The sequence below is a fragment of the Carcharodon carcharias genome, chromosome 5, assembly GCF_017639515.1.
Source record: "Carcharodon carcharias isolate sCarCar2 chromosome 5, sCarCar2.pri, whole genome shotgun sequence".
Taxonomy (NCBI): Eukaryota; Metazoa; Chordata; class Chondrichthyes; order Lamniformes; family Lamnidae; genus Carcharodon; species Carcharodon carcharias.
This window is the reverse complement of record NC_054471.1, coordinates 132,664,328-132,681,766: the sequence shown is the minus strand read 5'-3', so window position 1 is coordinate 132,681,766 and position 17,439 is coordinate 132,664,328. Positions and strand designations below refer to the sequence as shown.

Below are 17,439 nucleotides of genomic sequence, written 5' to 3'. Positions count from 1 at the left end.
TGTTTACAGATGACATCAGTGAGGGGCAACATGTAGTTGAGAAATAGGAGGGAACCAAGGATAGATCCTTGAGAGGCGTGAGATGTAATGCTGCAGGAGTGGAAGGGAAACAGTTACAGGTGATTATCTTGCCACAACATAACATTTAACAATATTAAATAATATTTTAATTTATTTTACATATATGATCAGGCCAAAATACATGGGCAGGATTTTTCTTCTGGGGGCGGGAAGCAGAAATCAGGAATGTCTAGGTCCCAAACCTGCCCTCGGAGTGGGGTGAAACATTCACTGTTTGAGATTTTTGCAAAGGGTGCTTATGGAGCCACTCTCTCACTAACATTTTTAAACTTCAAATAGAAACAGATTCAGCAGCCAGGCACCACTATGGGAGAGAATCCCCTGCGACCTTTAGCTGCACCCAGGCAGACAGGCAGGTGGGGACTGCAGGCCTGCTTTAAGCGCAGGCGCCCCCTCTTAGCCTGCCACTGGGTGCCTGCCTCCAGGCAGTTAAACAGTCCCCTGTTGGGTTGGAAAACTGGAGCCTGACTGGAAACCCCCAATTGGCATCCATTATGTGTGGTTTACAAGGCTCTGAATGAGCCTGATTGGCCACCTGACTTGTGGGAGCAGGTTGCCCTGATGGACTTGAACCTGCCTTGGCAAAAATGGCTGGTGCCGGGAAAACTGACATAACAGCCATTGCCAGTATTTTTAGGTCCCGTTCCCTTTTGTTCCTGCCCTTGCTGGGGCATAAAACCTCAGCCTCTCTACTAAACCTACTGGGAAAACTGTGAAGTCACTTACCAAGTTCTACTTTTGACTTTAACTTTAGTGTTTTCAACATGATTTACGCTAAAGTAGGACATATCCAGGTGTATATGCTGGTCTGTATGGGATACACAGATACCAGAGGCAGAATTTTCTACCTGTCGGGCGGGCGATGCAGGAGCGGGCACGGACCCGATTGGTGCCCCCCGATCGGGCCTGCACCGCCATTTTACGTGGATGGGCCAGCTAAGGCCTGCACAGCGTGACACGCGCCCGGAAGTGCTGAGCACTCCCTGTGCAGGCAGGGGTTGGTGGTGTTCCCTGAGTCAGGAGTGTGCTCTTTTGCGCACGCGCGGGAAAGAGTGCAGAAATCTCCCTGAGGCACAGAGGTATCTCAGGGAGATAAGTTTTAAGGTTAAACAGTTCAATAAAGCGGTGAAGATTTTTTAATGATATGTCCCCTCATGTGAAACTGTCACATGAGCTGGAACATGTACAGTAATTTTAATAAAAATTTTTGTGAAAATTTAAAATCATTCATGAAACCCCATCCTGCCCATGGATGAGGTTCCATGATAAATGCAAAGGCCGTCTGGGCTCTTCGCCTGCCCGCCAACCTTAAGGTTGGGATGCATGCATGATGTCTCCCCACGTCATTTTAATGCCTCGGCGAGTGGGCTCTGCCCCCGCTTGCCGAGCCAAAGATTCTGCCCCAGGTTACATAGAAATTATTTGAGCGTTCCTGATTCTGGATAAGACATGCATACGCCTCTATGTTATTTACAAAATGCCAGCTTCTTTGAAAAGGTGTTAGTGGGCTGAAGTTGCTGCCCATGGCTAAGCAGGAAAGCTTAAAGAAAGGTTATATTTCTAAATCAAAGGAAAAGGGGGTGTCAGAATTTCAGGAGCTGAGGAATCGAGAGGGAGGAAACTGGAGCAGGAATGATTTCTTACAAGTTGATTTTGTTGGACAATCAGTGTGTGCGTGCTGTCTGAAGGATCATTAATGTCTAGTGTCGGCAGGCTAGGAACAGATGTCTTCAGGATCACAATCTAACTGACCATACTCTAGAGCTTTACTGGAAGGAATCCAGGAAATCTTGTATTTTTCAGCTGTTCACAGTAACCATGAAAGCAATTAGGGATTGTTCCACATTCAGCCTATGAGAATGTACCATTCTTTTGGATTTGGCAATCTTCCAGAGCATGTTCACCCAGATGATCACATTGTTAACTCTGACTGGCACTGCTTGAATGATACACACTGTTTGGTAGTGTAGAACAGTAAATCAAATAATCAGCCCATACTAGGGTCAAGTGGGAATATTTAGCAGGAGTCTTAGGAACCATCAGAGTTTGTTTAGCTTAATGTAATGGGTTTAGCTTTTCTTGTGTCTGATGCTCTATATGGTAGGATTCTCGGATCTGTCTAGGAGATTGGAATTGCTAGATTCTCTACAAAACCTTCCAATATGTATGTGGTACTACACTTATTTTGCTTGGTGTGGTTATGTTGGGCTGTGTTAAGTATGTACAGAATTTTAGTGGCTCATTTGTGTGTTGTTTGCTATGGAGGTTGTATAGATTTCAGAGTATGTTAATTTTCAGAGTAGGTTATTTTTCACATCTCTTTTACAAGCCTGAAGCTTGCTGGTAAAATGAAATAACATATCCTGGGACAATGATTGTGATGAGATGGCAGATACATGCAGCAGTACTTCAAAGAAATTGTATCCCTCCCATCATGTTAACATTATGTCCCATGTTTGTGACTTGGGCTCTAGAATGCAAGGAATACTAGAACTTGTTGTGAAGAGAAGCAGGCTATGAGCAAGAGAGGCAGACAACTCAGATTCATTCTATTTTCTTATTTTGTTCATGGGATGTGGGCATCACTGACTAGGCCAGCATTTATTGTCCATCGCTAATTGCTCTTGTTCAGAGGGCATTTTTAAGAGTCAACCACATTGCTGTAGTCACATGTAGGCCAGACCAGATAAGGACAGCAGATTTTCTTCCCTAAAAGGCATTAGTGACCCAGATGGGTTTTTATGACAATCAACAATGGTTTCACAGTCATCATTAGACTTTTAGCTCTAGATATTTATTGAATTCAAATCTTCCATGGTGGGATTCAAACCCTAGTCCCCAGAACATTACCCTGGGTCTCTGAATTACCAGTCCAGTGACAATATCACTATCCCACCGCCTTCCCCATTCTAGTGATTTACTGGGACATGAACTCACTGCATTATTGTACAGATCCTCTCTTACAAATTATGTAGAATGTGATTTTGAAAGCTGCACCTGTAAAATTGACTTTGAAAATTCATTTTATACATTCCTCAAGGAACATAGGCTGGAATTTTCTACTCCCGCTGGTGGCGGCGTGTTTGGCAGCGTGAGCGGACAATCTGGCGAGACGGCTAAAAATTGGTTTTATGTCTTTGTGAAACCAGTTTGCGATCGTCCATTCAACCCGTCAGTGGCAGGCCGTGTTTCCCAGCGCCGCACATCAGGGACCAAATTTCAATGCTTTAGCATCTTATTATAAGCCCTGCTCACTAAAATCATCCCCCCCCCCCCGCAAGCTAGATCATCCAGGCACATCGCCGTGTTTTACAACTATACATAAGCAACGTGCACATACTTTGCTTGGGATTTTGCAGCTTGTTTGCCCACTTTGCTTGGACAGCATTCGCGGTCATCAGCACCAGGCTTTGCAAGCAGCACCACATCACCTTTAGAGGGAATCACAGTCAGGTCTCTACCTACCAGACTCTACCTACCAGACCAGCCATAAGGTGGGAGTGGCTTTTCAACAGCTGCAGGGCTAGGGCTTGCTTGGGGGAGGGGAAGAAGTGGCCTCAGGCAAGGGAAGAGGCTACAGGGCGAGGGCTGTACTGGGAAAGGGAGGTATCCCAGGGTGTGTGTGGGGCACATGTTGATCTGTGCAAGTGGCCTCAAGTGGTGAGGGCTGAGGAGGCAGTCTCCAAAGGGGATGAGGCCAGATGGAGATTTGAGGGCATGTGAGAGAGACTGAGTGATGATGTCTCTTGAGTTGGCAGTGAATGAGAGGCCAGTGAATGTGTGATGGCCTTGTGAGTGTGTGAGTTTAAAGTGATGAGATGGTTGCCTTACCCTGGCAGCACAGATAAGATCATTCATCCTGTTTTTTCACTGGATGGCCAATCACTTCTGTGCTTCTTTGACATTGACCACCACTGCCAGCGCCGCACAGGGTGAGATTTCTGGATCTCCTGTGGCCAGAGCAGGGGTAGAGGACATCATGGCAGGTCTCCAAGAAGCATTCCAGCTGACAGGTCACTGAACTCTTCTTGGCTTTCAGGGCCATGCCTTCACTGGAGCAATCCTGGGCTGGAAGCATTGAGAGTTGTGTGCTTGGCCTCAGTTTAGATACGGCACCCAGGGTGAGGAAACAGTGAGGTAACAGCATGGCGGGTGATTCATAGGCCATCTGCCAGCGAGATGATGTATTTCCTGTGGCTGCATAATTAATGAGGCGGGAAGCAAATGATCAGGCACAAAAGCCTGCCATTGCGGCCGGTGGGTAAAACATCACTTTTCATGTCCACTACCGTACTTAGTGCAATTCTGGGATGTTTCTGCCCATAAATGTTTATTTTGATCACAAGTCTAACCTTATTACAGAATAATTTCCAAGCTGTTGATTGACGTCTTTTACTAATCCGGTGGTTATTGCAGCTGAATGTGAAGAACTGTTATTTTATAAGAAATCAGCTTTATATAAACCTTCAAGAAACACTGGGAAGTATGACTTTTTATGTAGAACCAATCCCCCTACGACCAAACATCCAGCCCCAGCAGCAGTTTCTCCTTGGGGGCCATTTCAGAATATGGAGTGTTTTACGACAACTGGTGACCGGTGCTAAGTTGATTATAACATTCAAAAAGGTTATGCGGGGAATGGTAGAAAGATTGAAGGTGGCTATGAAGGGAACTTGGAACTATGTAAAATCGGTCCCTGCGGGAGGCGTAAACTCAGCACTCACAAGCACATGCAACTATCCGCTCAATGTAAGAAGTTCTCTTTGCTCATGCCTGTCTTCTACCTCCATGAGAGTGACAAATTCCTAAAGGAATGCCTATTCTATTTGTGACCCTGGATTTTTAATCTGGCGCCTGGATCATTTCTGCGTCCAGACCACAGTGATATGACACGATTTTAAAATGCAAAGGGTCAAATTGGCCTGGAGGTGAGTTTTCAGTCCCCAATTAGCCAGGAGTGGCCCGAAGGTGGAACCTAGTAATGGAGGGCCCTTTGAAAAGGTAAACAGCAGCCAAGGCTGGACTTGCTGTTGACTGAAACTGTGATGCAGGAGGGAGTTCAGATGGCCAGTGCTGGCATGAGCAGGTGGATCCACGTTTTTTGGATTCTCCCTTGAGGCTTTAATGGATGTATCGGACAGGAGGGATGATTTGCTGAAGAAATGCTCTGAGATACACAGAGGGCATGGATGGATGTGGTCATGGAGGTTAGTAGCTAGGAAGTTACTAGGAGGATGTGAGTGCAGCACAGAAAGCACTTCAATGATTGATAAGGTCTGGAAAGGTGAGTGACAAGTGACAGCCGGGTGGCAGATCTCTAACTCTATATGTACCAGCGTGCACACAAGCTGAGCAGATTGAGTGCCCATAGTTCTCCTTTACTTTGTCAGATCAAGTGGCCATTTGCCTTAGTGAGACTTCAGCAACCCTCACAGATGAAGGAATGAAACATCTCATGTGAATGTAATGCTGGAATGAATGAGGGAGGGCAGCCTCCTCAAAAATCTGTCTCGCTTCATCCTGTAGGAGGAGAGACTGCATAATTCCAAAGAGATATCTTGAACAGGTGCTGGGGTGCCTCAGCTCCATACACTGACACCGATGGAGGCAGTGCTGGAAATCATAAAGATGTCACTGTATCAAGCTGTGGGCATCAAGAGCAGGGTCATTTGATAGCTCAATCTTCAAGTGAAGGGCATGGAAGAGATGCCTGCCTACTGTGCATGGGAGCCATACAATCACTGTCATCCTTTAGGTTGGTTGTGCTGAGGCATTTGCTGAGTAGCCCGAGTTCTCACATACATCTTGTGTCCCACAGGGCCTGCAGTGGAAGGGGAGAAAAATGTCCCATCACAGTTGTCGCCAGCCTTTTCAGTGGGGAGAGTTGTCCCCGAGATAGTACTGTCACATCATTCCGATGCACATTCCACCAATGCAGGCACACTTGCCTCGGTTGGGTCTCAATGTAGCTTAGAAGGGGATCACTGGGTGAACCACACCTCATGAGTGAACATGAGGAGGAGGGTGATGCCAGCTCAGCTATGGCCAGAGGACAGACACAGCCATGCTCTGCTGGCAAAGATGCTGAGTCTGTAGTGTCACACACAATGAGGGTCTTTCTGGAGTATCAGAGGCAGATGAGTTCCCGAATGTCAGAGATTCCTGATGCATTGCAGTGCCTTCAGCAGTCAGCAGAGGAATATGTAAAGTGCATATGCTCTGTGATGACTCAGGGTTTAGAGTGCATGAGCTCTGCCATTGAGAGAGTGGCCAGCCTCATGGAGAACCCAATACAGCACCACCCTGAAGTGAATGCAGGAGCAGTGTGCTTAAATGCACAAAAAGAGTGAGACTCTTGGTAGTAATGACAGCTCAGTGTTGCCATTGGCACATGGAGTGGATATCAGCTCTGTCCTAGCCGGTGGCCTCATCCAGTATTCAAGGGTATCATGAAAGGGCTGAGGCAGTCGAAGCAGCTGATGAAGAGGACTCTGGTGCCATCTCTCACTTCCTTGGCCCCTCTGACTGAAGAACCATTCATGCAGCAAGGCCCTGTGACAGAGGCTGCTCCTGCAATCACACTGACTCAGCAGCCTGTGGAGAGCCCCCATGGGCACCTCCATGACGTGGACAGAAGCCTTAGGCATCCCAGCTGGATGCGCAGACAAGGGAGCAGATTGCATCCACCTCATCCTCAGCCATAGGGGGGGCTCCCTGTAGAAGTGGAACAGAACACAAGGTGCCTTGTCATTAGATACACTTTATGGGTCACTTAGCTGATGATTTTTCAGTCTGTACGGTCATTAATTTATACTTTAATAATTATCACTCACGCCTATGGTCAGAGTTGCGTGTTACTGTTGCTTGATATTAAAAGGGACATGGATTTAAGGGCTGGAGATGGGTATGGAGGAGGGCTTGTTTCATGCAGTGCCATGGTCTATGTTGGGGAGACTGTTAGTGGTGGAGACACCATTTTCAATCTATCTGGGTGGCGATGGAATCATTCAGGTGTGTGTGTGCTTGAAGAAAGATGACTTACAAAAGGCTGAGAGCCGTTCAAGTGAAACGTTGTTGAATGAATGTGTCCTCTGTGGCCTGTTGATTACTGTGCACCAGAGTCCCCTTCAGTGACCTCCCTTCGAAGCCTGGGCACTGGGCTCTCTGGAATGCCACCATCACCCTCTTCTTCTTACATCTCCCTGTCCTCCTCTGAGGAAGAGTGGTGTTCCAGCCCCCTCTCTTCATTCAGCTTCAGACCTCTTTGCATACTCATGTTGTGGAGTGCCAGCAGCAGACTGTAATACGAGACACCCTGGCTGGCTCATATTAGAGGACCCTGTCTGACCAGTGGAAGCAGTAGAAATGCAGCCTCAAGATGTCAATGGTCTATTCAATGCAGGTTCGTGGTAGTGGATAGTTTTGGTGCCTCTCTCTCTCTCTCTCTCTCTGTGTCAGGGTGCTGGACCAGAGCCGCCCCTTTCGCCAGCAGCCACCCAACTCTTCAAGGATGAAGGCATCATGATGACTGCCTAGGAACTGAGCTTTGTCCTGGAAGAATTGTATGAATTTGAGGGATTTTAAGGTATAAAACCTTTTTAATTCAAATACCTGGGTTCAGAATTCTTAATTTATTACATTGGGATCCTTAGTTGTGCCTGACCTAACAAGACACGAACCACCAGTATTTATCAGTTTTAATCAAATAGAATTTATTAAGCAAGATGTTACACATATTTACTTATCTCTTTTATCTTTAATTTCCTAGACGTTTCAGCACATTTTAAGGTCACAAGGTTATTGAGAAGATCAGCAATTCTCACAGACACAATTGCTTCCCTGTTTTCGGTCTGCTTTTAACTGTTTAGTTGCCTTATTCAGCAAGCAGAAATTCAAACTGAACTATTTAAAAGGTGATTAAGGTAAAATCCATTAATGTTATTTCAAACTGATAACAGAATCCTAATAATGTGTAGTACTATCAAAATCTTATACTATGGCCACTCACCAGCTGGTCATTCAGTGAGTGGAAGCCTTTTCTGTTCAGGAATCTGGCTGGATGGTCGGTCAGTGCCTTGATAGCTACATGGATAAAATTGAGAAACCCCTGGATGTGAGGGAATCCATCAATGGCAGCAAAGCTCAATGCTCTTTATGCTGTGCTGGTGCTTTTTTTCTCAAAATGGATCTAGTACCTGCCCTCTGGAAAAGGCTATCCGTGACTTCTCTGATGGCGTGATGAGCTGCCGGCTGCGAGGTGCCACCCAGGTCCGCAGCTAATGGCTGGAATGCCCCAGATGCATAAAAATTCAGAGTGATGGTGACCTTAACGGTGGCAAATAGGGGACTGCCATGCGGGCTTTGAGACATCAGGTCTTTGTGGAACAGAGCGCAAATCTTTGAGACCATCTGCCTGGATAGGTGCAGTCTCCTACAGCACTGTCATTTGCAGGTAGCTGACTCTTGGGCAGTACACTCAATGTCTTGAGCAATGTCTTCTTCTCCTTGCAGCCCCTTTCTGTATTCCTGTGGCCTTCTCCTGACCAGGAGAATGCATCTGCTGAGGCTCCTCCTCGCTAGTGTGTCATATGTCACTGTAGGCGGCTCCCATTTCCATTCCCTTACCTGCCACTTGTTGATTCACCAGGACTTTGACTGCCAACTTCTGATGTCAGCAGCCTCACATATCTCTCTAGTGTCTACCACTCACTTTACAATTGAAATCTGCTCAGCATGAGCGATGGCAACTCTGTGCTACTGCTTGAGCAGTATAAATCTCCATCTTTCACATATGTTGACCATATGTGCCATATTCACAAGAGCTGTACCCTAATGTGCCCCAGACCCTCTGTTTTCCCTGTGCCTCCAGATTGAAAATCTCAAATTGCTGCCAAAAAAACAGTTAATGAGTTCCACAACAAGCTCATTATTGGAGGAGTGTGGGTTGCTGGCTCTCCAGCACGGACCTCCGTTTGATTAATCATGTCTCGTTCCAGTGGTTCAGGATCCAGCGACGCCATCTGAGAATGCAATTTTCAATGTGTGCCTGTACCCAAACCCAACTTATGGAATCTGTTGTCATCCCTCAATAGGTAGGTGGTAAAAAGACAAAACAGAGCAACATCAAAAGAAGTGAAGAAAAAATGTTCAAAAAGTGAAATGCTAAACTGAACCTCCAAACACCAAAACAAGTCAATACACCTATGTGCAACAACAGTAAACCAAAAATACATTGAATAACAGAGTTTCACTCTCACTCAGAACATCAGCAAAAATGCACTTTCAAGTAACTCAGTTCTGACAGTCAAGCAGTGATTGGAAGTGTGCCTATATTCTGCTGAAAGGCTGAGCTTTTAAACTGTGTGTGTGTGTGTGTGTGTGTGTGAGTGTGAGAGAGAGAGAGAGAGAGATAGAGTCCTCTGTTTGTACGTTCTCATGAGACACATGTAGCCACTTTCACTATATGGCACAGAGAACAGTTCATTTTTTCTCCAGTAGGCAGCAACAGCATATTGTGCACCTTTTTTCACCTGCATCATGTATCGAAGGCTGACCAGAATTTCACTGGGGAACTGGAGATTTGAGGATACAGTTACTGACCCATGTCAATTCCTTTTGAATTGGAAGAAAGACTTGCATTTTTGTAGTGCATAATAACATCTCGCAGAAACATAAGTGCTTCATATACTGTGAATTAGTTTGAACTGTAGTGATTTGTTATGTAGGGAATTGCAGCTGCCATTTTACACAGCAAGGACCTACAAACAGCAATGAGAGGAATGATTAGTTAATTTGCATTTGGTGGTGTTTGTTGAGAGAGGAATGTTGACCAGGACACCAGGAGACCCTCTACTCTTCTTTGATTAATCCCATTTGAACCATCGGAATAGGCAGGCTCATTTGAAGGATTACTTTCATTCTTGAAAACAGTTTTAAGCATTTGTTGTTTACTTTAAATTTGTTTTGCCACAAGTATTCCATATTGTTTCTTCCCAAGGTTTTTGCTGATTAAATCAAAAGTCAAATAGTCTCATTTGTGACCTGATTAAAAACATGAATTTGCTTGTAGCTGATGAGATGCCACCTTATAAACCAAATACAGGAAAATATATAAAAACTGAAAATTACAGGACCAAATAATATCAATGTTCTTTGCAATCTTGCAAAAGTGTCTCAGTAATTATTTAAAAAATGAATATACTGTGCCTTACTGTTAAATTTCAAGCTATTCTTGGAGGTTTAGCATTTACTTCCTAAGAAGCTATATCATTTTCTCAAACTCAGAATCAACTAACTAGTGTTTCCTTGTATCCTGAGGTTAATATTGAAGTGCAATGACTGAGGAATAAATTGATGATCATTTCTTTGACACCTTAATAGAAAAAGCTTTGCTGTTCAATTTTGTAACAGATCCAATAATGAGTGGTTTTCTTTGGGAAAAAGGTATTATGAAATACTTTGGTATTATAAGTTTTTTCTAGAATACAATGCAAATCTATAAAATACGAGTCATAATAGATCCTGTTGTGTAGAAATGTAAGGAATGGTCTTAAGATTTTAAAATTGTTTATTTTCTTCTAAAGCTGAAGCCCATCTCATATACAGTGCACTGAAATGATTAAAGCAAGCAATTTTTAGTAGATTACTGTATAAACTTTGGCTTTCTTGATAGTTTAATTTATTGATCCCTCTCTTAGAAGATGGAGTAGCTAACGTGAGTGAAGTTGTCATTGCAGGTCAAGAACTTTCCTTTCATTGGTTACATTCAGAAAGATGGTGTGGCAAATCATTTGCCAGAAAACACAGCTCCTTTCAAATTACACTGCAATTCTACCCATGGGGCTTGGACTGTGAAAGCAGCCATTCTGATAGCTGTCTGCTCTATCTTTCAGACACACTGGCTGAAGATTTTGAACGTAGCAAAAATAAAATAAGTTATTGAGCAGTTAGATGTTACAGTAGGTTGTAAACCTTTTCAGTTTTATTCCCATCTTAATTGTAGAAATGGCTCCCTCAGGGTCCTTTCATTGTTGCCAGTCAGTCAGCAAAAGAATTTATCTTTGGTCATTGACTTTGCCCTAATATGCAGATCACTTGTTCCTTTAGAGAGCTGCTGCTGTCGCTGGCACTGGGCCAGGTGCTGTCATTGTTGATCTGTGGTATAGGCCTGACTAGCAAGTACTTGGTGGAGGACTTCCATGCCAACACTCCAGTGTTTCAGAGCTTTCTCAACTACATCCTCCTGTTCCTGGTTTACACAACCACTCTGGCAGTACGGCAAGGTAGGCAATACCTAACTTCACATGACCTTTCTCTTTTAATTGTTAAGGACGGAAAGACAAATTAGTCATCCAACATGTCCATTGCAGTTTGCTTCATATTTCTAGATTAAGCTAAAATGTTAATGCCTGTCACTCTTCAACCAGTTTATCAACCAGCAGTAATTATGAGATTTCATTAGCCAATGCTAATTGAATAATCATTCTCATTGTTCTGTGTTTATTGACAAAGCTCTGATCAATGCTATTTGTGGCATACATAGTGGATGGAGGGGAGGTGGGGAGATAATTTGATGGATATCAGTGTATGAAAATGCTACAGATACTCAGAACCTGCTTGCCATACTGAATATCAGCAATGTTGTAAATCCCCACCCCTTTGTCAGATTATACTTTATAAAGTAACTGCTACTCCTGTATCATTGTTGGTCATCACTGACCCTTAATTGTAAAATGGAGGTCAAAGGTATGCTTGTAAGCTTTAACATTTGTTTTTTTCCCCTACTAGTGTAATGGACAAGATATAGTGACTCAGGCAGGGACAGTAAGAGTTGGACCAGACATAGTAAGAGGAGCAGAGAGAGGGAGAGAGCTCTTGAAAAGTATGAAAAAATTATTGATAGGACATTCAATAAAACTGTTTGAGAGGAAGGTGAAAGAAATAAGCACTGTTCTTTTCATACCTGGTTGCCACCAACCACCCCCCCACCACCCTCCGCCAACCCTGAAAAAGCCCAGTACTTTTAAAAGGCTGCATGAGTTTCCATTTCAGTCCAGCTAGTTAAATTCTTTTTACACAGGTCAATCCCAAAAGGCACAGTGGTAGTGCCACACAACACTATGGATGGTATCCTCAATGTGAAGACAGGACTTCTTTTCCAAAAGGACTGTGTGGAGGTCACACATGCCAATACTTGCATGAATGGATACATCTGCAACGGGTAGATTGGTGAGGGGGGTGCCAAGTAGGTTCTTCTCCCTTATTGCTTTTCTCACCACCTGCCGCAGACCCAGTCTGGCAGATATGCGCTTCAGGACTTGGCCAGCTTAGTCAGTAGTGCTAGCAAAATACTTTTGTGATGGACATTGCAGTCCCCCACCCAGTGGACATTTCGTGCCCTTGCTGCTTCTTCCAAGTGGTGTTCAACATGGAGGAGTACTGATTCACCAGCTGAGGAAGGGAGGTAGGTGATAATCAGTAGGAGGTTTCATTGCCTGTGTTTAACTTGATCTCATGGGCCCTAGTCCCTTGGGGACTCCCAGGCACAACCAATAGGCAAGCTAGGTGGTCATTCAGGGTGAAAAAATTGGGGGGCAGGGGACGTGACAAAACTGAACTGAAACTACATAGTGTTTTAGAATGATATGAGCAACTTTCCACCTGTGCCCGAAGTTTCCACAGATGAATCTGAAACTTTGGAATTTTCTGAAGCAGCTCTTTCCTGGCCCCACCGACCCCTCACACATGCACATTAACCTCCAATCACAATCTCCCTATCACCTCTGCACTCACCGATTCGCCAATCACAGCCTACACTCCCCCTTCATGCTCACTGATTCACCAATGTCAGCTTACCCTTTCCCTGCTCTGCACCCATCCCAGGTACTCACTGATCCTCCTCCAGTTACAGCTTCCTGTTTTCCACTGCATGCTCGCTAACCGTAGCTTTCCCTTTCCTTGCCCCCTGCATGTGCTCACTGACCCTCCAATCACAGCTTCCTCCTTCCCCTTTAGTGGTCGTGGGTTTGGAAGGTCCAATCAAAGGAGCCTTTGTGAATTTCTGGCAGGGCAATTATTTTATTGTTTTCTATTATTCATTCATGGGACCTGGGCATCACTGGCTTAGCCAGCATTTATCACCCATCCCAATTGCCCTTATTCAGGGGGCACTTAAGAGTCAACCACATTGCTGTGGGTCTAGAGTCACAGAGCAGATTTCCTTTCCTAGTGGGCATTGGTGAACCAGATGGTTTTTTATGACAATCTGGAATGGTTTTACAGTCATTATTAGACTTTTAATTCCAGATTTATTTTAATGGATTCAAATTCCGCCATCTGCCATGGTGGGATTCAAACCCGAGTCCTGGGGTCCCCAGAGAATTCCTCTGATTACCAGGCGAGTGACAATACCACTACGCCACACTCTCCCCCAGACAAATACAACAGAACAAGAAGGTTGAGCAATACAAATGTTTTCAATAATGTCTGAATTGTTGTTCATTAGCAATCCCATGACTGTACCAAGATAAAATAAAAGAATTAATAAATAAAGGCCAGTCTTCTTACTTTGCACCTCCAACAGGGACCTTCTCTGAGAGAGAGCACGTAACAAAAATTCCAGTATGTGCAGCACACCATTTGCCAATGTGGTTTGAAAATAGTGTGCAGCATATGCGAGAATTTCCAATGTGCACACTCAGCAGGAGGTGCCAGGAGCACAAAGACAGTAAATTACCCTTTTGGAACAATCTATTGAAGAGCATTTTCTCTCAGCTTCACAGAAAATATCAAAAACAAATTTGCTTTTTCCTTAGGTGTTGACGGGAAGTACTCCAAGTAACATATTATTACTGCCCAGTAATTTCTGTAGGCACTCATTAACTATAATTTCAGCAAAATTTACTTTTAAACAAAATAGGGGGAGGCACTGGCGTAGTGGGCTAGTAATCCAGTAATGCACTGGAGACCTGGGTTCGATTCCCACCATGGCAGATGGTGGAATTTGAATCCATAAAAAAAAAAATTTGGGCCAGGACTGGAAAATCACTAATGTAACCCCCCTATTTAACAAGGGAGTGAGGCAAAAGACAGGAAATTACAGGCCGATTAGCCTGACCTCGGTCGTTGGTAAGATTTTAGAGTCCGTTATTAAGGATGAGATTTCAGAATACTTCGAATTGCATGGTAAAATAAGGCAAAGTCAGCATGGTTTCATCAAGGGGAGGTCATGCCTGACAAATCTGTTAGAATTCTTTGAGGAGGCAACAAGTAGGTTAAACAAAGGAGAGCCAATGGATGTCATCTATTTGGACTTCCAGAAGGCCTTTGACAAGGTGCCGCACAGGAGGCTGCTCAGTAAGATAAGAGCCCATGGTGTTAGAGGCAAGCTACGAGCATGGATAGAAGATTGGCTGTCTGGCAGGAGGCAAAGAGTGGAGATAAGGGGGTCCTTCTCAGGATGGCGGCTGGTGACTAGTGGAGTTCTGCAGGGGTCAGTGTTGGGGCCACAACTTTTCACGTTATACATTCATAATCTAGATGAAGGAACTGAGGGCATCTCAGTTTGGCTAAGTTTGCAGATGATACAAAGATAGGTGAAGGGACAGATAGTATTGAGGAGACAGGGAGGCTGCAGAAGGATTTGGACAGGTTAGGAGAATGGGCAAAGAAGTAGCAGATGGAATACAACGTGGGGAAGTGTGAGGTCATGCACTTTGGTAGGAAGAATAGAGGCATAGACTATTTTCTAAATGGGGAGAAATCTGGAGTGCACAGGGACTTGAGAATCCTGGACTAGGACTCCCTTAAAGTTCACTTGCAGGCTGAGTCGGTAGTTAGGAAGGCAAATGCAACGTTGGCATTTATTTCGAGAGGACTAGAATATAAAAGCAGTGATGTGCTGCTGAGGCTTTATAAGGCTCTGATCAGGTCACATTTTGTGAGCAATTTTGGGCCCCGTATCTCAGGAAGGATGTTCTGGCCCTGGAGAGGGTCCAGAGGAGGCTCACGAGAACGATCCCAGGAACGAAAGGCTTAACATATGAGTAATGTTTGAGGACTCTGGGTCTATACTCGATGGAGTTTAGAAGGATGAGGGGGTATGTGATTGAAACTTACAGAATACTGAAAGGCCTGGATAGAGTGGACGCGGGGAAGATGTTTCCATTAGTAGGAGAGACTAGGACCCAAGGGCACAGCCTCAGATTAAAGGGAAGACCTTTTAGAACAGAGATGAGGAGAGACTTCTTTAGCCAGAGAGTGGTGAATCTATGGAATTCATTGCCACAGAAGGCTGTGGAGGCCAGGTCATTGAGTGTATTTAAGACCGAGATAGAGTTCTTGATTGGTAAGGGGATCAAAGGTTACAGGGAGAAAGCAGGAGAATGTTGTTGAGAAACTTATCAACAATGATTGAATGGCGGAGCAGATTCGATGGGCCAAATGGCCTAATTTCTGCTCTTTATGGTCTTATGATCTCCTCCTGGCAGATGTGTCGAGCCATTTAAATCTCCATTCAGCGCGGCTGGCCCATAATATCCTGCCGGGTGAGAGGGGCCGTAAACCCTGGCCCTGGAACTAAAGGTCTAGTGGTGACCATGAAACAATTGTCGATTGTTGTAAAAAAAAAATATTTGATTCACTAATGTCCTTTAGGGAAGGAAATCTGTCGTCTTTACCTGGTCTGGCCTACATGTGACTTCAGATCTGCAGCAATGTGGTTGACATTTAAATGCCCTCTGAAATGGCCTAGCAAGGCACTCAGTTGTATCCAACCGCTAAAAAGTCAATAAAAAGGACATGATTCCAGGGATTGCAGGCACCGGAAATGACAAGGGCAAACTCAGCCCTGTCAACCATGCGAAGTCCTCCTTACTAATGCTTGGGGGCTTCTGCCAAAATTGGGAGAGCTGTGTCTCACAGACTACTCAAGCAACACCCATAGTCATCATCATGGAATCATACCTGACAGATAATGGCCCAGACGCCACCATCACCATCCCTGGGTATGTCCTGTCCCACTGGCAGGACAGACTCAGCAGAAGTGGCGGCACAGTAGTATACAGTCGGAGGAAGTTGCCCTGGAAGTCTTCAACATCGACTCCGGACCTATGAGGTCTCATGGTGTCAGGGCAACCATGGGCAAGGAAACCTTCTACTTAATACCATGTATCAGCCCCCCACATCCCCCCATCATCAGCTGATGAATCAATACTCCTCCATGTTGACCACCACTTCGAGGAAGCACTGACGGTGGCAAGGGCCCAGAACGTACACTGGATGGGGGATTTCAATGTCTATCACTAAGAGTGGCTCAGTAGCACCACCACAAAATGAGCTGGCCGAATCCTAAAGGACATAGCTGCTAGTCTGAGTTTGCAGCAGGTGGTGAGGGAACCAACAAGAGGGGAAAACATACTTGACCTCATCCTCACCAACCTGCCTGCCCCAGATGCATCTGTCCATGACAGTATTGGTAGGAGTGACCACTGTACAGTCCTTGCGGAGACGAGGTCCTATTTTCACTTTGAGGATACCCTCCATCGTGTTGTGTGGCACTACCATCGTGCTAAATTGGATAGATTTTGAACAGATCTAGCAACTTAAGACTGGGCATCCATGAGGCACTGTGGTCCATCAGCAGCAGAAGATTTGTACTCAAACACAACCTGCAACCTCATGGTATATTCCCTGCTCTTCCATTACCATCAAGCCAGGGGATCAACCCTGGTTCAATGAAGAGTGCAAGAGGGCATGGCTGGAGCAGCACCAGGCATAACTAAAAATGAGGTGTCAACCTGGTGAAGCTGTGCCAAACAGCATCAGAATCACAGAACCACAGAATCTTTACAGTGCAGAAGGAGGCCATTCGGCCCATCATATCTGCACTGGCTCTCTGAAAGAACATTGCACCTAGTCCCACTCCCTTGCCTTACCCCGTAACCTTGCACATTCTCTCTTTTCAGGTAGCAATCCAACTCCCTTTTAAATACTTCAGTTGAACCTGCCTCCAACACCCTTTCCATACTCCAATCACCCCCTAAGTGAACATTTGTTTCCTCACATCACATTTACTCCTTTTGTCAATTATTTTAAATCTGTGCCCTCTAATATTTGATGTTCTCTTGAGTGGGAACAGTTTCTCACTATTTACCCTGTCCATACGCTTCAGGATCTTGAATATCTCTATCAAGTCTCTTCTCAGCGTTCTTTTCTCCAAGGAAAAGAGTCCCAACCTCTCCAATCTATCCTCATAGCCACAGTTCTTTATCCCTGGAATTATTCTTGTGAATCTCCTCTGTACTCCCTCCAATGCCTTCACATCCTTCCTCAATTATGTTGCCCAGAATTGGATGCAGT

At 44.9% G+C, this 17,439-nt stretch overlaps 1 protein-coding gene across 1 annotated transcript in view; it reads left to right on the top strand.

Moving 5' to 3' along the window:
- slc35f1 (solute carrier family 35 member F1) overlaps positions 1–17,439 on the top strand; it is a 455,916-nt gene that overhangs the window by 148,144 nt on the left and 290,333 nt on the right. Inside the window, exon 2 of the mRNA XM_041188566.1 lies at positions 11,188–11,363. Within this exon, the coding sequence (XP_041044500.1) occupies positions 11,188–11,363 (176 nt within the window). The remainder of the gene's footprint in view (positions 1–11,187; positions 11,364–17,439) is intronic.